At 41.1% G+C, this 22615-nt stretch overlaps 1 protein-coding gene across 1 annotated transcript in view; it reads right to left on the bottom strand.

Annotated features, from left to right (window-relative positions):
• The window catches only part of kcnh8 (potassium voltage-gated channel, subfamily H (eag-related), member 8), a gene marked incomplete at both ends in the record, with an annotated part of 73316 nt that extends 51004 nt beyond the window's left edge, over window positions 1-22312 (bottom strand). Inside the window, one exon of the mRNA XM_080858717.1 lies at window positions 22237-22312. Coding sequence (XP_080714843.1) covers window positions 22237-22312 — 76 coding nt within the window. The remainder of the gene's footprint in view (window positions 1-22236) is intronic.
• Window positions 22313-22615: the final 303 nt, after the last annotated feature.

Raw genomic sequence — 22615 nt, 5'->3', positions numbered from 1 at the left:
CTAGCAACCATGAATTGCAGATTAAGGGGTCCCCTATCTCAGTGTTCATTTTGGCAGCTATTTTTAGATTCAGTCTTAAGACAAAAATGCATATTAGTTTTAGTCACATTTAGTCATAGTTATCCTTCTTAGTTTCAGTCTAGTTTTCGAAAACTCATTACAATTTAGTCTAGTTTTAGGCACATTTAAAATTCCATATTATAGCCACATTAAACTCATTCCCTTCCCTTCTCGGGCCCAGGGACCTCCTGTGTTGTGTCAACTGCATAGTAGTCTAGCTTGCAGTACTTACATTGTGGATGCAATTAGTCTCCAAGATACAGATCTCATGCCTACAGCTGAATTCGAATTTGTTTGTAAAAAATAATCGAATGTGATGATGAAGTACGGTACGCAGCGTCTTAACTGAAGCTCAACTCAACTATTACAGCATCTAGCTTGCCGCTAACGCTAACTAAAAACACATCGGAACACAGTGGCTAGCTAGGTAGCTAGCTGCTAATAAGTAACATATATAAGTAACACATCAGCAGTAATGAATCAAGTGTACTGATATTAAATGTACTACTAAATGTACTACTAACATGCCATTCTTAAATTAAAGCCAGTGACATGATGGTTAACGATTAACGAGTTAACGATGGATACCGACAATTAGCATACCTAGCTAGGTAGCATTACCATTGGATTTCAATGGCAGTTATGCTAGCTCTGGCTATCCAGTCAAAGGAGCCTTGTTTCTGGACACGTATCACTTGACGAGCGAGGGCAATACAGTCATCTGGAAAGTTTAAAATGATACTAAACGAAGGGAAATCTACTGTATGGAGAATTTTCTGCTCAGTAGACAATGCAGATTCTAATTAGGCTGGTGGATATGTCCAATGTAAGAAGTGTGAAGTTTTAATGAAATATGATTGATGCAACTGTCGTTCTCCATAACAACTTGGATTAACCTGGATGGCTGGATGAAGTTTCAGACCGAACGTCAAAGATCTTCAATGGTAAGACTTGTCGGTTGTGCCTCTGTTGGTGTCTCGTAAAACGTGAATTTTATTAAAGCATAGCGTGTGTATTGTGTAGCTATTTCATTCCGAGATTGCAGGGGAGTGAAATGCTCCGCTCTGCTGCTGGTATACAGACAGCCGGAAAGGTTAACAAACGGAATGAAATAGCTACACATTACACACGCTATGCCTTAATAAAACCCACGTTACTCACATACTGGTTAACACTGTTAGAGCGGGTGTATAAACTGTACCTGAAACTGTTGCCACTACATTCGTTTTAATATTTTGCACTCTCTATCTAACCACTTCTGGCATTTAAGAGAGCTTCTCCTATGTCAACTGATCTAATGTCAGTTGGCTAGAGTGCGTGACGTCACAATGGCTCAACCTTCCCCATGTTAGTCAATGAGAGAAAAAGGGGATGAAAAAGAGGGATAAAAAAGGAGTGGCATGGGGTACCGCCACGAAAAGTAATAGCAGCGTGCACCGGATCGGGCCGGACGTTTTGGTGTTTGAATGGCGTCTCTAGCTCAATCGGGCGAGGAGTAGTTAGCTGCAAGAAAAACGTACGGAATAAACTAGAATGCGTTTCGTGAACGAACTGCGAGAGTGTGCTTGCTCTGTGACAGAGAGAACAAGTGCCTATGAATTAACATGTATTTACATCTACTCAATCAGTGTAGTGGGGCCTTCTTCCAATATATTTTAGCAAGCAACCAAGCTCAACCATTATATTTTGGCTCCACTGACGTTTAGACATATGAGGGTATCTCAGAGTTTCGTTATACTGACTTACTGAGCTAAGTGAATTGTTGAAATTGCTATCTTGGTAAAAGGAAACATCTCTGCAACAATATTAGAATGAATGCGGTTACATAGCCAGCTTTACTTAAAGTTTATTGTAAGATAGGCCTATATGTTAGACTTAATGCAGTAGAGTTAGTCTGTAGGTGTAGTATCAAACGTAAGCAACACTTTTACTGTATAGATAGAGAGCACGTGTATCACATTGGTTTATAGTCTGTCAAATTAGTTCTAGTTATTGGTGTTCGTTGCCATACAAAGTTAGTCTTCTCTTATAAGCCTAGGTAGTACATCTGATTAGAGCTAGCAACCATGAATTGCAGATTAAGGGGTCCCCTATCTCAGTGTTCATTTTGGCAGCTATTTTTAGATTCAGTCTTAAGACAAAAATGCATATTAGTTTTAGTCACATTTAGTCATAGTTATCCTTCTTAGTTTCAGTCTAGTTTTCGAAAACTCATTACAATTTAGTCTAGTTTTAGGCACATTTAAAATTCCATATTATAGCCACATTAAACTCATTCCCTTCCCTTCTCAGGCCCAGGGACCTCCTGTGTTGTGTCAACTGCATAGTAGTCTAGCTTGCAGTACTTACATTGTGGATGCAATTAGTCTCCAAGATACAGATCTCATGCCTACAGCTGAATTCGAATTTGTTTGTAATAAATAATCGAATGTGATGATGAAGTACGGTACGCAGCGTCTTAACTGAAGCTCAACTCAACTATTACAGCAGCTAGCTTGCCGCTAACGCTAACTGAAAACACATCGGAACACAGTGGCTAGCTAGGTAGCTAGCTGCTAATAAGTAACATATATAAGTAACACATCAGCAGTAATGAATCAAGTGTACTGATATTAAATGTACTACTAAATGTACTACTAACATGCCATTCTTAAATTAAAGCCAGTGACATGATGGTTAACGATTAACGAGTTAACGATGGATACCGACAATTAGCATACCTAGCTAGGTAGCATTACCATTGGATTTCAATGGCAGTTATGCTAGCTCTGGCTATCCAGTCAAAGGAGCCTTGTTTCTGGACACGTATCACTTGACGAGCGAGGGCAATACAGTCATCTGGAAAGTTTAAAATGATACTAAACGAAGGGAAATCTACTGTATGGAGAATTTTCTGCTCAGTAGACAATGCAGATTCTAATTAGGCTGGTGGATATGTCCAATGTAAGAAGTGTGAAGTTTTAATGAAATATGATTGATGCAACTGTCGTTCTCCATAACAACTTGGATTAACCTGGATGGCTGGATGAAGTTTCAGACCGAACGTCAAAGATCTTCAATGGTAAGACTTGTCGGTTGTGCCTCTGTTGGTGTCTCGTAAAACGTGAATTTTATTAAAGCATAGCGTGTGTATTGTGTAGCTATTTCATTCCGAGATTGCAGGGGAGTGAAATGCTCCGCTCTGCTGCTGGTATACAGACAGCCGGAAAGGTTAACAAACGGAATGAAATAGCTACACATTACACACGCTATGCCTTAATAAAACCCACGTTACTCACATACTGGTTAACACTGTTAGAGCGGGTGTATAAACTGTACCTGAAACTGTTGCCACTACATTCGTTTTAATATTTTGCACTCTCTATCTAACCACTTCTGGCATTTAAGAGAGCTTCTCCTATGTCAACTGATCTAATGTCAGTTGGCTAGAGTGCGTGACGTCACAGTGGCTCAACCTTCCCCATGTTAGTCAATGAGAGAAAAAGGGGATGAAAAAGAGGGATAAAAAAGGAGTGGCAAAGAGTATCGCCACGAAAAGTCATAGCAACCTGCACCGGATCGGGCCGGACGTTTTGGTGTTTGAATGGCGTCTCTAGCTCAAACGGGCGAGGAGGAGTTAGCTGCAAGAAAAACGGGGAGAATAAATAAATAAAGAAAACTTGACGATAACAATACTGTGCTTCCCTTCGGGCAAGCACACTAATAAATAAATAAACTAGAATGCGTTTCGTGAACGAACTGCGAGAGTGTGCTTGCTCTGTGACAGAGAGAACAAGTGCCTATGAATTAACATGTATTTACATCTACTCAATCAGTGTAGTGGGGCCTTCTTCCAATATATTTTAGCAAGCAACCAAGCTCAACCATTATATTTTGGCTCCACTGACGTTTAGACATATGAGGGTATCTCAGAGTTTCGTTATACTGACTTACTGAGCTAAGTGAATTGTTGAAATTGCTATCTTGGTAAAAGGAAACATCTCTGCAACAATTTTAGAATGAATGCGGTTACATAGCCAGCTTTACTTAAAGTTTATTGTAAGATAGGCCTATATGTTAGACTTAATGCAGTTAGAGTTAGTCTGTAGGTGTAGTATCAAACGTAAGCAACACTTTTACTGTATAGATAGAGAGCACGTGTATCACATTGGTTTATAGTCTGTCAAATTAGTTCTAGTTATTGGTGTTCGTTGCCATACAAAGTTAGTCTTCTCTTATAAGCCTAGGTAGTACATCTGATTAGAGCTAGCAACCATGAATTGCAGATTAAGGGGTCCCCTATCTCAGTGTTCATTTTGGCAGCTATTTTTAGATTCAGTCTTAAGACAAAAATGCATATTAGTTTTAGTCACATTTAGTCATAGTTATCCTTCTTAGTTTCAGTCTAGTTTTCGAAAACTCATTACAATTTAGTCTAGTTTTAGGCACATTTAAAATTCCATATTATAGCCACATTAAACTCATTCCCTTCCCTTCTCAGGCCCAGGGACCTCCTGTGTTGTGTCAACTGCATAGTAGTCTAGCTTGCAGTACTTACATTGTGGATGCAATTAGTCTCCAAGATACAGGTCTCATGCCTACAGCTGAATTCGAATTTGTTTGTAATAAATAATCGAATGTGATGATGAAGTACGGTACGCAGCGTCTTAACTGAAGCTCAACTCAACTTTTACAGCAGCTAGCTTGCCGCTAACGCTAACTGAAAACACATCGGAACACAGTGGCTAGCTAGGTAGCTAGCTGCTAATAAGTAACATATATAAGTAACACATCAGCAGTAATGAATCAAGTGTACTGATATTAAATGTACTACTAAATGTACTACTAACATGCCATTCTTAAATTAAAGCCAGTGACATGATGGTTAACGATTAGCGAGTTAACGATGGATACCGACAATTAGCATACCTAGCTAGGTAGCATTACCATTGGATTTCAATGGCAGTTATGCTAGCTCTGGCTATCCAGTCAAAGGAGCCTTGTTTCTGGACACGTATCACTTGACGAGCGAGGGCAATACAGTCATCTGGAAAGTTTAAAATTATACTAAACGAAGGGAAATCTACTGTATGGAGAATTTTCTGCTCAGTAGACAATGCAGATTCTAATTAGGCTGGTGGATATGTCCAATGTAAGAAGTGTGAAGTTTTAATGAAATATGATTGATGCAACTGTCGTTCTCCATAACAACTTGGATTAACCTGGATGGCTGGATGAAGTTTCAGACCGAACGTCAAAGATCTTCAATGGTAAGACTTGTCGGTTGTGCCTCTGTTGGTGTCTCGTAAAACGTGAATTTTATTAAAGCATAGCGTGTGTATTGTGTAGCTATTTCATTCCGAGATTGCAGGGGAGTGAAATGCTCCGCTCTGCTGCTGGTATACAGACAGCCGGAAAGGTTAACAAACGGAATGAAATAGCTACACATTACACACGCTATGCCTTAATAAAACCCACGTTACTCACATACTGGTTAACACTGTTAGAGCGGGTGTATAAACTGTACCTGAAACTGTTGCCACTACATTCGTTTTAATATTTTGCACTCTCTATCTAACCACTTCTGGCATTTAAGAGAGCTTCTCCTATGTCAACTCAACTGATCTAATGTCCGTTGGCTAGAGTGCGTGACGTCACAATGGCTCAACCTTCCCCATGTTAGTCAATGAGAGAAAAAGGGGATGAAAAAGAGGGATAAAAAAGGAGTGGCAAAGAGTATCGCCACGAAAAGTCATAGCAACCTGCACCGGATCGGGCCGGACATTTTGGTGTTTGAATGGCGTCTCTAGCTCAAACGGGCGAGGAGGAGTTAGCTGCAAGAAAAACGGGGAGAATAAATAAATAAAGAAAACTTGACGATAACAATACTGTGCTTCCCTTCGGGCAAGCACACTAACTAGAAAATGCATTTCCTGAAGGAAATACCAGTGCATGAAATGCAAAGGTTAAGAAAGGAAGAAGAAAAGAAAGAAGAGTGAAAGAAGGAAAGAAGAAAGGAAAGAAGAGTGTAAGAAGGAAAGAAGAGTGAAGAAAGGAAAGAAAAGTGGAAGAAGGAAAGAAGAGTGGATGAAGGAAAAAAGAAAGGCAAGAAGAGTGGAAGAAGGAAAGACAAAAGGAAAGAAGAGTGAAGAAAGGAGAGAAGAGTGGAAGAGGGAAAGAAGAAAGGAAAGAAGAGTGAAAGAAGGAAAGAAGAAAAGAAAGAAGAGTGAAGAAAGGAAAGAAGAGTGGAAGAAGGAAAGAAGAAAAGAAAGAAGAGTGAAATAATGAAAGAAGAAAGGAAAGAAGAGTGAAGGAAGGAAAGAAGAGTGGAAGAAGGAAATAAGGAAAGAAAGAAGAGTGAAAGCAGGAAAGAAGAGTGTAAGAAGGAAAGAAGAGTGAAGAAAGGAAAGAAAAGTGGAAGAAGGAAAGAAGAGTGGATGAAGGAAAAAAGAAAGGCAAGAAGAGTGGAAGAAGGAAAGAAAAATGGAAGAAGAAAATAAGAAAGGAAAGAAGAGTGGAAGAAGGAAAGAAGAGTGAACAAGAGTGGCTCTGGATGAAGAGATAAAGAGAGAGTGAAAATATTGAAAAAAGGAGATAAAAATGGAGTGAAGAAGAGAGATTGAGTGTGAGAGAAAGTTGACAGAGAGAAAGATGGAGAGATGGAGAGAAAAAAATAGAGAATGGATGGTGTCTTAATGTTCCTAGTTACAGTTAAATTGAGAGGGACAGAGAGAGAAGAGGTTCTTTGGATTTGGCACAGGTGTCAGTGAAGCATACTAAGGCAGAAGGCAGTAACTTCTATGTTAAAGCTCAGTGGTATGATAACAATGGAATAATGACCCTATTAATTAATCAGTAGTAATACTATTTAATTTATCACAATTACCAATACAATGATTATCTCACACACACACACACACACCATTGAATTATCACATTAAGCACATAAAACAATGAACTTGAATTGTCACATGAAACACATAAAACATCTATGTCAGTCCATTGGGGGGTGTGTGTGTGTGTGTGTGTGTGTGTGTGTGTGTGTGTGTGTGTGTGTGTGTGTGTGTGTGTGTGAGAGAGAGAGAGAGAGAGAGAGAGAGAGAGAACGATAGAGAATGAGGCCCATTTTCCCCCTCCACATGCCCCCGCTCGCCAAGCGAAGTTACCCGATTTAGATGCACCTTTTTCGGACTAGCCACAGGCACTGGGTGGGGGAATAGCCCGATAGCTTAGCATATCTGCCATGCAATTCTAATGGTAATGCTACCTAGCTTGGTATGCTAACTGTCGGTAGCCTATACATCGTGAAATCAACCAAAATACTGATGTCACTGGCTTTAATTTGATAATGGCATGTTAGTAGTACATTTAATATCAGTACATTTGTTTAATTACTGCTGATATTTTACAAATACGTCAAAAACTCATTTTTGACCAAACTTGAAGTTACGGTCTTTTGCCTTAGCACGGCAGAGTAAAGCACAGGTGCAAGCAGTTTAAAGACCCTATTATGATGTCATAATGGCCCAATGTAAGTCAATGGGAGAAATTTATATTCGTTTTTCTTTAATATTTTAAAAAGTATAAAGTTTAGAAAAGTGAAAAATACATAGCATAAGTGTCGTTTACAAGACCTACGCGACAAAGTTTGAATGAAGTTTCTACGTTAAGTGGTTCGGGCTGAATTAATCGCAGAAAAAGGTAACAAGAATAAGAAGAAGAAGAAGCCTAGGAATAACAATACAGGGCATTTCATGCACTGTAATAAAGAAAACTTGACGATAACAATACTGTGCTTCCCTTCGGGCAAGCACACTAATAATTACAGTGCATGAAATGCCCTGTATTGTTATTCCTAGGCTTCTTCTTCTTCTTATTCTTGTTACCTTTTTCTGGGATTAATTCAGCCCGAACCACTTAACGTAGAAACTTCATTCAAACTTTGTCGCGTAGGTCTTGTAAACGACACTTATGCTATGTATTTTTCACTTTTCTAAACTTTATACTTTTTAAAATATTAAAGAAAAACGAATATAAATTTCTCCCATTGACTTACATTGGGCCATTATGACATCATAATAGGGTCTTTAACTGCTTGCACCTGTGCTTTACTCTGCCGTGCTAAGGCAAAAGACCGTAACTTCAAGTTTGGTCAAAAATGAGTTTTTGACGTATTTGTAAAATATCAGCAGTAACTAGAAAATGCATTTCCTGAAGGAAATACCAGTGCATGAAATGCAAAAGTTAGGAAAGGAAGAAGAAAAGAAAGAAGAGTGAAAGAAGGAAAGAAGAAAGGAAAGAAGAGTGGAAGAAGGAAAGAAGAAAGGAAAGAAGAGTGAAGAAAGGAGAGAAGAGAGGAAGAAGGAAAGAAGAGTGAAAGAAGGAAAGAAGAAAAGAAAGAAGAGTGGAAGAAGAAAAGAAAGAAGAGTGAAGAAAGGAAAGAAGAGTGAAAGAAGGAAATAATTGTTGAAGAAGGAAAGAAGAAAGGAAAGAAGAGTGAAAGAAGGAAAGAAGAAAGGAGAGTGAAGAAAGGAAAGAAAAGTGAAAGAAGGAAAGAAGAGTGGAAGAAGGAAAGAAGAAAGGAAAGAAGAATGGAAGAAGGAAAGAAGAGTGAACAAGAGTGAAAGAGAAAAAGAGAGTGAAAATATTGAAAAAGGGAGATAAAAATGGAGTGAAGAAGAGAGATTGAATGTGAGAGAAAGTAGACTGAGAGGGATAGAGAGAAAGATGGAGAGATGGAGAGAAAAAAAAGTAGAGAATGGAAGGTGTCTTAATGTTCCTATACAGTTAAATTGAGAGGGACAGAGAAGAGGTTCCTTGGATTTGGCGCAGGTGTCAGTGAAGCACAGGTGCAAGCCAGTTTAAAGACCCTATTATGATGTCATAATGGCCCAATGTAAGTCAATGGGAAAATTTAGATTCGTTTTTATTTAATATCTAAAAAGTATAAAGTTTAGAAAAGTGAAAAATACATAGCATAAGTGTCCTTTACAAGACCTACGCGACAAAGTTTGAATGAAGTTTCTACGTTAAGCGGTTCGGTGAATGAAATGCAAAGGTTAAGAAAGGAAGAAGAAAAGAAAGAAGAGTGAAAGAAGGAAAGAAGAAAGGAAAGAAGAGTGTAAGAAGGAAAGAAGAGTGAAGAAAGGAAAGAAAAGTGGAAGAAGGAAAGAAGAGTGGATGAAGGAAAAAAGAAAGGCAAGAAGAGTGGAAGAAGGAAAGACAAAAGGAAAGAAGAGTGAAGAAAGGAGAGAAGAGTGGAAGAGGGAAAGAAGAAAGGAAAGAAGAGTGAAAGAAGGAAAGAAGAAAAGAAAGAAGAGTGAAGAAAGGAAAGAAGAGTGGAAGAAGGAAAGAAGAAAAGAAAGAAGAGTGAAATATTGAAAGAAGAAAGGAAAGAAGAGTGAAGGAAGGAAAGAAGAGTGGAAGAAGGAAATAAGGAAAGAAAGAAGAGTGAAAGAAGGAAAGAAGAAAGGAAAGAAGAGTGTAAGAAGGAAAGAAGAGTGAAGAAAGGAAAGAAAAGTGGAAGAAGGAAAGAAGAGTGGATGAAGGAAAAAAGAAAGGCAAGAAGAGTGGAAGAAGGAAAGAAAAATGGAAGAAGAAAATAAGAAAGGAAAGAAGAGTGGAAGAAGGAAAGAAGAGTGAACAAGAGTGGCTCTGGATGAAGAGATAAAGAGAGAGTGAAAATATTGAAAAAAGGAGATAAAAATGGAGTGAAGAAGAGAGATTGAGTGTGAGAGAAAGTTGACAGAGAGAAAGATGGAGAGATGGAGAGAAAAAAAAATAGAGAATGGATGGTGTCTTAATGTTCCTAGTTACAGTTAAATTGAGAGGGACAGAGAGAGAAGAGGTTCTTTGGATTTGGCACAGGTGTCAGTGAAGCATACTAAGGCAGAAGGCAGTAACTTCTATGTTAAAGCTCAGTGGTATGATAACAATGGAATAATGACCCTATTAATTAATCAGTAGTAATACTATTTCATTTATCACAATTACCAATACAATGATTATCACACACACACACACACACACACACACACACACACCATTGAATTATCACATTAAGCACATACAACAATGAACTTGAATTGTCACATGAAACACATAAAACATCTATGTCAGTCCATTGGGGTGTGTGTGTGTGTGTGTGTGTGTGTGTGTGTGTGTGTGTGTGTGTGTGTGTGTGTGTGTGAGAGAGAGAGAGAGAGAGAGAGAACGATAGAGAATGAGGCCCATTTTCCCCCTCCACATGCCCCCGCTCGCCAAGCGAAGTTACCCGATTTAGATGCACCTTTTTCGGACTAGCCACAGGCACTGGGTGGGGGAATAGCCCGATAGCTTAGCATATCTGCCATGCAATTCTAATGGTAATGCTACCTAGCTTGGTATGCTAACTGTCGGTAGCCTATACATCGTGAAATCAACCAAAAATACTGATGTCACTGGCTTTAATTTGATAATGGCATGTTAGTAGTACATTTAATATCAGTACATTTGTTTAATTACTGCTGATATTTTACAAATACGTCAAAAACTCATTTTTGACCAAACTTGAAGTTACGGTCTTTTGCCTTAGCACGGCAGAGTAAAGCACAGGTGCAAGCCAGTTTAAAGACCCTATTATGATGTCATAATGGCCCAATGTAAGTCAATGGGAGAAATTTATATTCGTTTTTCTTTAATATCTTAAAAAGTATAAAGTTTAGAAAAGTGAAAAATACATAGCATAAGTGTCGTTTACAAGACCTACGCGACAAAGTTTGAATGAAGTTTCTACGTTAAGCGGTTCGGGCTGAATTAATCGCAGAAAAAGGTAACAAGAATAAGAAGAAGAAGAAGAAGAAGAAGAAGAAGAAGAAGCCTAGGAATAACAATACAGGGCATTTCATGCACTGTAATTAAACAAATGTACTGATATTAAATGTACTACTAACATGCCATTATCAAATTAAAGCCAGTGACATCAGTATTTTGGTTGATTTCACGATGTATAGGCTACCGACAGTTAGCATACCAAGCTAGGTAGCATTACCATTAGAATTGCATGGCAGATATGCTAAGCTATCGGGCTATTCCCCCACCCAGTGCCTGTGGCTAGTCCGAAAAAGGTGCATCTAAATCGGGTAACTTCGCTTGGCGAGCGGGGGGATGTGGAGGGGGAAAATGGGCCTCATTCTCTATCGTTCTCTCTCTCTCTCTCTCTCTCTCTCTCTCACACACACACACACACACACACACACCCCAATGGACTGACATAGATGTTTTATGTGTTTCATGTGACAATTCAAGTTCATTGTTTTATGTGCTTAATGTGATAATTCAATGGTGTGTGTGTGTGTGTGTGTGTGTGTGTGTGTGTGTGTGTGTGTGTGTGTGTGTGAGATAATCATTGTATTGGTAATTGTGATAAATTAAATAGTATTACTACTGATTCATTAATAGGGTCATTATTCCATTGTTATCATACCACTGAGCTTTAACATAGAAGTTACTGCCTTCTGCCTTAGTATGCTTCACTGACACCTGTGCCAAATCCAAAGAACCTCTTCTCTCTCTGTCCCTCTCAATTTAACTGTAACTAGGAACATTAAGACACCATCCATTCTCTATTTTTTTCTCTCCATCTCTCCATCTTTCTCTCTGTCAACTTTCTCTCACACTCAATCTCTCTTCTTCACTCCATTTTTATCTCCTTTTTTCAATATTTTCACTCTCTCTTTATCTCTTCATCCAGAGCCACTCTTGTTCACTCTTCTTTCCTTCTTCCACTCTTCTTTCCTTTCTTATTTTCTTCTTCCATTTTTCTTTCCTTCTTCCACTCTTCTTGCCTTTCTTTTTTCCTTCATCCACTCTTCTTTCCTTCTTCCACTTTTCTTTCCTTTCTTCACTCTTCTTTCCTTCTTACACTCTTCTTTCCTGCTTTCACTCTTCTTTCTTTCCTTATTTCCTTCTTCCACTCTTCTTTCCTTCCTTCACTCTTCTTTCCTTTCTTCTTTCATTATTTCACTCTTCTTTCTTTTCTTCTTTCCTTCTTCCACTCTTCTTTCCTTTCTTCACTCTTCTTTCTTTTCTTCTTTCCTTCTTTCACTCTTCTTTCCTTTCTTCTTTCCCTCTTCCACTCTTCTCTCCTTTCTTCACTCTTCTTTCCTTTTGTCTTTCCTTCTTCCACTCTTCTTGCCTTTCTTTTTTCCTTCATCCACTCTTCTTTCCTTCTTCCACTTTTCTTTCCTTTCTTCACTCTTCTTTCCTTTTACACTCTTCTTTCCTTTCTTCTTTCCTTCTTTCACTCTTCTTTCTTTTCTTCTTCCTTTCTTAACCTTTGCATTTCATGCACTGGTATTTCCTTCAGGAAATGCATTTTCTAGTTATAATACTAATCACATAACTGGGCCTTTAACCCGAGGAACTGTACCCAACCAACCCAACTAGCACAGATGTACCAATGCTGAGGTGTGTGATGGGATTTAGACAAAGGGAGTTAGAGAGGAGAGAGAGAGGGGAGAGGTAAAGGGAGGTGGAGAAAGAGAGAGAGAGTGAGAGGAGAGGTAAAGGGAGGTGGAGAGAGAGAGAGAGAGGGGAGAGGTAAAGGGAGAGTGAGAGAGAGAGAGAGAGGGGAGAGGTAAAGGGAGGTGGAGAGAGAGAGAGAGAGGGAGGAGAGGTAAAGGGAGGTGGAGAGAGAGAGAGAGAGAGAGAGAGCAGAGGTAAAGGGAGGTGGAAAGAGTGAGAGAGAGAGAGGGAAGGTAAAGTGAAGTGGAGAGAGATAGAAAGCATGTATGATCTATCTACAAAGGTAGCAAAAGACAGATAACAAACGGTCAAAGACAGATTCACACGTTATCTAAATACACCAGTAAGACTATCTCTGCGCGGATGCCAGCCTAACTTGAGATCACTCTTGCTTGGCGACCACAGGTGCATCTCTTGGTATCCAGTGAACAGTGCAGAGCCTGGTCCAGGGAGACAGTTCTTTTTCCTTAACAGCTTGTCAGCTGAAGATCCTTGGTGGTCTGTCGGTTGGCCAATGATCTTGGAGGAGCGTAACTTACAGTTCGGCGACGTTTAAGAAACGTAAAGGGATCTGGTTGCCTTTTCTCTCAATTGAACTGTGTGGGCTACAGTATAATTAACCGGTTTAGAGCAACTGCACGACTACAGAAAGGAAGGCGCAAGAGAAAAGGCGACCAGATTAAAACCTTGGGCAGAGGTTATGTAGAAACAGTTCGCTTTGTTGTTCTGTGTTCTTCTTTCTGTACGGTAAGGGTACCTCTTTCTCCATGTTTTGCCAGAGATTCAATTCAAGTTCAATTTCACTGAGGACATTTTTAAGGTCGAAATTGCGTCACTCTTAACAGTACTGCACTTACAGCAAAAGGTGAGAAGATGGGTGAAGATTGGAGATGAAGAAGGAGAAGAAGAAGAAGAAGAAGAAGAAGAAGAAGAAGAAGAAGAAGAAGAAGAAGAAGAAGAAGAAGAAGAAGAAGAAAATGAAAAAGAAAAAGAAGAAGAAAAAGAAGAAGAAGAAGAAGAGTCAAAGGACTGAAGGGCTGTGACCTGAACAGGGCAGCCTGAAGAAACCAAGTGTCTCTGATGTCGAGAAGAGAAGAAACCACCTGTCCTTTTCAGGGCAAGGCAAAGAGGCTGTGTTCTGGAATGGTTTGAGGTGAGGGAACAGACTGCTAGGTGAAGCCAATCTAATTTGTACTGATTGAACTGAAGTTCTTAGAATGTAGACATCGAAGTTGAAATGACTGTAAGAAGAAAGAACAAATGTGTGAAAGTCTAGACTCAGGAAAGAGGGAAAACTGTTACAACAAAGCTGACTGAGGAGGTTAAAGACAGTTTGTGATGGAAAGAGTTTAAGTGTTTAAAACTGCTGTTAGAGTTCAGTGGTCCTTAAAAGTGAGTACAAGAGCACAACGAAATTGTTTGTAGAGTTGATGTACTCCTTGCAATCAAGATGGGTTGTGGGCTGCAGGGTGGGGTCAGGCAACAAAGAATGAGTGGACAGAGTTTTCCAGCCAAAGGGAGGAAGACGCCCTCGTGGCAAATTGGGACTGAAAGAAAGGTAAAAGCAAGATTGAAACAAAGATAAATAAAAAAAAATAAAAAAAAGAAGATTGCTTGTTGCTGGTATTTAAACTAACTATCTAACTTTGTGCTTCCTATATAAAGTCGTACAGCACAGGCACTGAATGAAGTGCGAAGAAGACGTAAGAAGAAGAGAAACAGTAAATGGTTAAATAGTGACTGTACAAACAGTCATTTTAAAGCCCATTCACATGTACACATTGCATGAACAGTTGGCATGAACAGAAACTCAGTTCAGCAACACATAACGTCAGCCCATTGAAAGTGAATGTAAAGTATCTCGTTGACGCTTCCAATACGTATGTATGAATTAACTGTTATACAGTTTCTTTACAGCTAGTGAGGAAATCAGACCAAGGTGTATCTCTGTAGGGATCCTTTCCATGTTGCATGACACTTAAAATAACATTTATGAGCCTGTCAGTGGCAAAAACAAGAGGTCTACCTTGACGTACATACTTGTCTCATAGGATTCCATTGTGTAGCCATTTTGCGGTTGCTGGTTTCAGCATTCTAACTCAGAGCTGGATTGATTTTAATCGTTTTTGTGCCTAGTCAAAAATATGGACCCAAAAAGATCTTTTCCTTCAATAAAGAAATACTCCCAGATTACAAACGCCTGCCATGCATGCCTTTCCTCTCACATTGACAACAGACTTGGCCGACAATATGTCAGACCGAACACGTTGCATAGCCAGCCAGGTTGGATAGCTTATTTTCTACTCTGAACGAATTCTCTATATTCTGCATTGCAGTTTGATACCTGACATCGATAAATCAGATGTTTTGTTTGTACTCAGTTTTCCTGACACCAAGTACGATTACAGAGATGTGGGAGAATTCACACGGAACCGATAAAGGCCAACTTCCTCTGTTACCCAGCCCTGCCAGTCTGCGGGCCCTGGGACTGTAATCCCGTCTGGCCCCGTCTTGTTAATCCGGCCCTGCTTGATATCATCGTAAAACTGCCTCACATGCCAAAGTGCAGGGTGATGAGTGTGCGTGTGTGTGTGTGTGTGGTAGGGATGCATACCTAAACCCACGTTCAGGTTCAGGTCCGAATTCGAATCCAGAGGTTTAGGTTCATAATAAGTCCGGACCCGAACCCATGGCATATTTGAATATATGAACTGTTAAAGTATACTATTAATATAAATACATACAAAACATTTGGCTTCAAATTACAGCTTTTTTTTTTACTTCAAACTATGAACATTATATTAACTGTAAACAACAGTTTATAGTCTACTTAAATACATATAAATAAGTACAATAAAACACACACACAATCTGCACACACTACAGCTTCAAACTTATTTTGCAAAAATATGAGCATATTTGCCTTTGGAGTCAAAATTGTATTATTTATTTCATGAAATTTCACCATTTCTGATTTGTTTATACCTATCTTTTCTATCTGTTTATAGTTGGTCTAGAACGAAAAGGATATAATTTGTGAGTGCTAGATTTTTTTACAAGTCCAGTACCGAATCCCTGGGGTTTCGGTTTTTCTGGACCTGAACCTAAACGTTTTTTACAAGTCCAGAACCGGTCCGGCGTACCGGTACGCATCCCTAGTGTGTGGTGTGGTGTGGTGTGTGTGTGTGTGTGTGTGTGTGTGTGTGAGTGTGTGTGTGTTTTTGTGTGTGTGTGTGCGTGCGTGTGTGCGTGCGTGCGTGGAGAAGGGTGGTGTTGGAATGTTGAACATGTGCCTTGTAACAAATGACGATTCGTTGTGAACCTTAACATTAACTGTTGCCATATAAAACCCTTTGTTTCATCCTGTTTCATCCCGGGTTCTTGCTCATCCTAAGCTTGTTGAGAGACGGATATCCTGTGGTGTCTAAAAAATACACACACGCGGCCCCATTTAAGCATAAGTCGAAGATGAAGAAGTCGCAGATGGTGGATACTCAGCACGGATTTATTGCATGTTAAACTACAATAAGAGAAAGTTCCCGGAAAAGTTTCTGACAAAATGAACCCGTGCTCACAAATTTAAAACTAACCTGACACTCCCACTACAGGCCTAACTGGCTGACCATGTAACCCAATCAAATGCTTACCTCTAACCTGACTCCAAACGATCAGAAAGCTTAAACCTGAAATCGAATTACCCACCCATTTTCCTCATTTGAAATTGTCTTGTGTGTGTGTGATTAACCCTCAAACTAATTAAATGTATTATATAACATTTCTTCTCATATTAAAATATCCCAAAATCCCCACTTGGTCAACCAGTAAGATCTTTGAAAGAGACCATTGCTGTGTGTCTCTGTAACTTCTCTTCTCTCTATACTACAACTGCTAAGGGGAAAGGCTCTGATTGCAGGGAGACTGCTCCTCCCTTAACTCTCCTTCCCTCACTTTCACAAAAACACACACACACTCACACACACATACACTCCTGCACACCAGTGGTGGCTGGTGTTGGAAACTGAGTATAAAACTAGTTCTACAAAAAGAGAAACTTAAACTTAAACTTCATAAACTATAGGAACAGTACAGTCATTTCCCACAGGTTATTTACAGTTAGTGAGGTGATCAGATGTGGTCAGATCTGACTTTTTGTTCTCACTCCATAGTGGAGCATAGGCCATCGATAACACGTTAACAGATCTTTATTTATCAGTATTTTCTATGAAGTTTGTTTAATGTTCAGTTGTTTCAGGTTGTTTCAATTTGTATGAGTGCTTTCAGTGATGAGTCACTGTAGAGACAATGTTTTGCTGAACATCATTGAACTTCATTAGTAGTGCATATAGGTTTTGATTTCGAATTATTTTCTTTTTTAAATAATGGACCTATTTTAAATATTAACTTAATATACATAATATGATTAACAATCTGTTCCACCAAGTGATATAGATACATATATTTAGTGTTTACTAATTTTATTGACAAGAGTTTGAAGTAGTTTTAGGTGTATAAATATAAATCAATGATACCGTTTATAACTCTTTGGATTTGTGAGTGTGGGGGAGAGTAGGGGCGGGGTTGGGAGAGTAGGGGCGGGGTTAGGAGAGTAGGGGTGGGGTTGGGTGAGTAGGGGCGGGGTTGGGAGAGTGTGGGGGAGAGTAGGGGCGGGGTTGGGTGAGTAGGGGCGGGGTTGGGAGAGTGTGAGGGAGAGTAGGGGTGGGGTTGGGTGAGTAGGGGCAGGGTTGAGAGAGTAGGGGCGGGGTTGGGAGAGTAGGGGTGGGGTTGGGTGAGTAGGGGCGAGGGTTGGGAGAGTGTGAGGGAGAGTAGGGGCGGGGTTGGGAGAGTAGGGGTGGGGTTGGGTGAGTAGGGGCGGGGTTGGGAGAGTGTGAGGGAGAGTAGGGACGGGGTTGCGAAAGTAGGGGCGGGGTTGGGAGAGTGTGAGGGAGAGGAGCTTTACGGAATAAATAGGTTATGTAACACAACATCAAACTATAGTGGAATAAATGGTATTGTCTCATCCTACATCTTAAAATCTACATCTAGTAAAACATAAAACATAAAATCTATCAGTGTACCGTATATATCGATACGTCGCCCAGCCTTACTTCGTCTCAAACTTTTCTAATCTGAATGTAGTTTGAGTCGTATCTGAGTCCAAGTCCAAGTCAGGAGTCCTGAATAAACTGGACTGGAGTCGGAGTCGAGTACTACAACACTGTCCGTAACACACCTTATCTGTATACATCCCCACCTCTGGTTTTTACATCCCCACCTTACATCCCCAAACAGACAGGTTGTGACAGCGTTTTCTTACACTTGCTTACATCGCTGGCACTAACGTTCACCTTACCCGAACTGTCGGCATTCTCAGAATTCGCTGGCTTTGCTAATTTCCGTGTATAGGCTACTGTACAATGAATATGAAAATATTTGTTCACTGAATTAGCGAGTTCTGTCCAAAACAGTTGCATTTCAGTTTCAAAGTTTCAGTTTCGGTTTCAGTATTTCAACGTGAATGAGAGGAAGCACAATAACTGAGCGTCTAGCAGCGATTATCATATCATGATAGACATATATGATGCATGTATATGAAGAGAATTAGGCCTATGTATTGCTTGGTTTTTTTTCATGATAAAAAAAAAAAACATCCCCCCCTCTGGTTTTTGGACAAATTGCACCCTGATCATACCTCATGTGTTTACAGGACAGAAGCACATTTTCCCTCTGCTGACCTTTAGCTCACCTCTGACCGGTAGGCCTACTGCATGAAGCTCCGATGTGATGTCACTGTAGATATAATTTATGGGAGCCGGGCTTTGAACACAGTACATGCATATAATAAATGCAATAAACGTTGAGCACAATGCCACCCTGCTAAAGAGATGAAGGAGGAAGAACAATGCAGGGGTCACCCCTCGCTCTCTCCCCCCCTCTCTCTGTCTCTCAGTCCCTTTTTCATTCCTTAACTCTCACACTTCAGCACTGTCCACTTCATACCCCCCCCCCCCTCGCATGCTCCACCCCTCCATCGCCCAGTGTGCAGTCTTTGGCCCTTGCCCCCCGCCACACACACACACACACACAAACACCCCAACTACTGTAAAAAAAAAAAATGATGATAGGTATTCAGTAGACCACCGTAAGAATTTGCAGTAGACAAAGCAACAGAATGCTTTCGTTCTGTAGACATGATAGGTCTTAATCGCAACACGTTGATGGCTGACGACTTTATGAGAGACATTCAAGGAGGAAATAAGAAATTATTTTGATAACCTTGACTCATACAGTACTACTATGCTATCACTGAAAATGGTATAGAAAATCCAGGATTGCCTGATCTGTTCTTATGTAGAAAGAGAGGGCCTTGCATTAGACCAAGGACCCAGCTTGCGGGACACCATCGGGGTCCCATAATGCGTGCAGATCTAGGTCATTGTTTTCATCGTTTAGCTGAAAGAATGAGAGCCAGGTGGCAGTGGCGATATTATGATTGATGACACTCACCACGTGCTGAGGATTCCCCGAGGAGCTCTGACGTCACGTGTGTGTTAGAGGTTGAATTGACTGGAGACCGTCGAGAGTGGCGGTTATGGAGACTCCTCTCCACCCCTCTCTCTCTCTCTCTTTGGGAGCGCCAAGACCGGAAATTAGCAGCCCGTCGAGGCCTCCCCGACTAGATAACCCCTCATCTCTCTCTGTTCTCGCTCAGACGGATGACGTCAGTGGGATTGTTCTCTGGGAAGCTGCCTGACTTCTCTAACCTTACTCCGCGCTACGGAAACACGGCATAGATTCACCTGCGGCTTCCCATCTGAGAGGCGCGCTAAAATAGGACATTTTACCTGCGGTAGTTCCCCTCTTAACGGCAGCTATATTCGGCATGTCTAGCCCAAGGGCAAGGCCGGTCACTGGGGTGCCGTTCTGGGAATGAAGTGAAGCCTTGCGTGCCGTCAGTGTCCCCTGGGGCCTTCTAAAGGGTAATCGCTGTAAAAAGGCATCTAAATTAGGGAACACAACTATCCATGATGTAGTTTGGTGTGTATGTGTGTGTGTGTGTGTGTGTGTGTGTAGGGAGAGAGAGAGTGTGTGTGTAGAGTGTGTATGTGTATGAGAAAGAGATACAGAGAGGGAGAGATAGTGTGCGTGTGTGTGTGTCCCTGTCCGTGTCCACACAACAATTGAGATTATTCTCAGATATAATGCGCCATCACCCAACTGTAAATTACGGTGTAAATGTTAAAAACTCAGGACACTAATTCTCTTCATATTACAATGGCATGACCTTGTCAGCCCCTGGCCTGGAGCAGCCGAGCACCGAGTCTCAGGCGTGGCGGTGCGGTGCGGTGCGGCGCAAATGAGGGATATGGATCTCGAGCGCCGGGTATGGGCTGCGAGGAGCGAAGCAAAATCATTTTACAGCGCTGCGCCTGTCCAGGCAAAAAAATGGGTCCCGAAATGAAATCCCACCTGCCGCTACGTTGCCGCGGACCAATTAAATTTGATGGATGGGTCCCCGTGCTGACGGTGCCGGGAGAGGAGAGGCAGCTGCAGCGGGACCGCAATGGGTCCCTCCACGGGCCGGCAGTCCTAGCCTACTCTCTTACACTGAAGAAAAATAAAACTTCATCACAGTTTTGTTGTGGTGGTTGTTGTCAGGGCCGGATTAAGAACACGAAGGGCCCTGGGGCAACACCTCATCAAAGGGCCCCTCAAAATGATCACACAATTTTTTCAGGCCATCCTATTTTCAACCACAGTGAAATACTTCATTATGACTATACCACCCTTAACACAACACATGTACACCTCATGGAGGCTATAGCACCATTTCATCAGTGGCAACTCAGCTACACCTGGTTCACTCAATAATCACTCAATAATCCTGTTAATGTGAGTTCAGTACACTTAAGTAAGGTGTGTAGATGTGATTTGTTAGGGAACTATTTATTTTGTTAGAACAATTGTTTCAAACCCGAGTAAAGGACAAACACACAGTTATATGAAAACAGAAAACCAAGGCTATAAGGCTATAACTACAATATAATGAAAGGAATAGCTAGATCTACACAGATACAACACACACATACACAGATACAGACTCACACACTCACACACATACACACACACACATACACAGACAGACACACACACAAACACACACACACACACATTTTACTACAGTAAGTCATTCCATGACTTCTCCGCTACACCAATTGTTGAGACTATGACTATGAGAGAAAGTGCAATCAGTCCAACCCGTGTCTAATTTATAGTTACATAGTTGGGAGTACTGTTAATAGGGGCTGGTGGTCTAAAGTGGTGCGCTCAGCTAGAGCATCTGTTATCTTCAGTGCTGTCGTGAGGTATCATCTTCTTTTCCCTCCAAGACTGCTTGCAGGGTTGGTTGATGCGCATTGTGGCGGTAGTCCACATACTAGTTAATGGGGCCTTTAAGATGTTTAAACAGCTGGTATTACAAATAACATACTGGCTTTGTGCCTCCTATCAATAAACTCGCACAGTACATTTCAAAGTATGCAAATTAGATTTCCTTTTTGTCAATTAAAGAATACTAGCAGATTGTCGACATCTTCCATGCATGTCTTTCCTTTCAGATTGACAGAATGCTTTGTCGACAATTTGTCAGTTGAACGGATAGTCGGATTTTAAGTCTGAGTCTGAGAAACTCCTCTTTTCTGACATGGAGTTTGATTGCTACCTGACATAATAGAAATCAGATTATTTAATTTGTACTTGTACCACGTTATCGGTAACTTTTCCCGACACCAAGTAGGCTACAAAAACGTAGGTGAATTTATACTGAACTGATAAGGGTCGACTTTCTCTGTCAACCAACCTGCCAGCATGCGGGCCCTAGGTCTTAAATCCCGTCTGGACCCGTCCTGTTAAGCCGGCCCTGGTAGCTGTAAACTGAGTAGCTGAGTCAGATTCAAGCGAGGAGATTTCAGGTGAGGCGATCTCTTTCGCTTTCTCCTTCCCTCTTACTCGCTCTCTCTCGCTCTGTCTTTCTGTCTGTCTGTCTGTCTCTCTCTCTCTATCGCTCGCTCTCTCTCCTTCTCCCTGTGTGTGTGTGTGTGTGTGTGTGTGTGTGTGTGTGTGTGTGTATGTGTGTGTGTGTGTGTGTGTGTGTTAGACATAGCCTACTAAAAGTTAGTTTCACAGAATAAATCAATATATTACGCAACACAATAGACCCGAAGGCCACTGAACATGAGCATGTAGACCCCTGTCCTTGGTCCTGAAAAGCTAAATATTTGCAAATGCAGGCGCGGGCTGCAAGGCTGGCTACACCTCTTCACTCAAACACCCGAAACACACATATAGACACAAGTTCTCAATCTCTCTTACTCACACAACAGTAAATACACAAATACAATCCCAATAAATCCCATATGGAAGACAGCTCAATTAGCTAAATTGACCTGCAGAATAATGGGAACTTAATGATTACATCGATCAGACAATGTCCAAACTTTTAAGTCCCTCCTTGGAACACATATCCACTGTGCAAAGAAATATGTCTGGACACACAGACACACATCTATAGGAATAGCAAGACAAGCACAATAGATAGAAACAGCCATGTCCTTTTCACGCCATAAAATAAGAAGAAAGAATAAAGACAGGGGATAGGAAGAGGGCTGTGCCTTAAGTCAAGCTGTCAACACTTACGGGTCCCGTCAAAACGCGTCGCGATGGTGTCCAAAAATGTGTTTTGTGGCGCGAGCAATCCTTTCATAACAGGCATTTTCCCGCCCTTTGATCAAAGTCCCCATCAAAGTTGTGCGTGCGTTGCGAATCACTGGCGGAGGCACTAAAACAGATGATTTCCGCACAAGCGAGTCGACGTCGGGGTTCGCTCAGACAGTGTTTTGGTTGAACTCTCCAGAAGTAGGGATCTCCGAGTGAACGGGCGAGGGGAGCGGAGAGGCGAAGAGACGCGCGTGCACGAGATGGGATAGGGGGTGATTGGAGAGCACACCCACAGGTGCACACACTGGCTGAAAAGGCTCGTGAGACAACGTCTGACTTAAAGAGCAGACATCGATTA

This window comes from Sprattus sprattus (genome assembly GCF_963457725.1).
Source record: "Sprattus sprattus genome assembly, chromosome: 20".
Taxonomy (NCBI): domain Eukaryota; kingdom Metazoa; phylum Chordata; class Actinopteri; order Clupeiformes; family Clupeidae; genus Sprattus; species Sprattus sprattus.
Note: the sequence above shows the minus strand (reverse complement) of the source record. Positions and strands in the feature narration are given on the sequence as shown.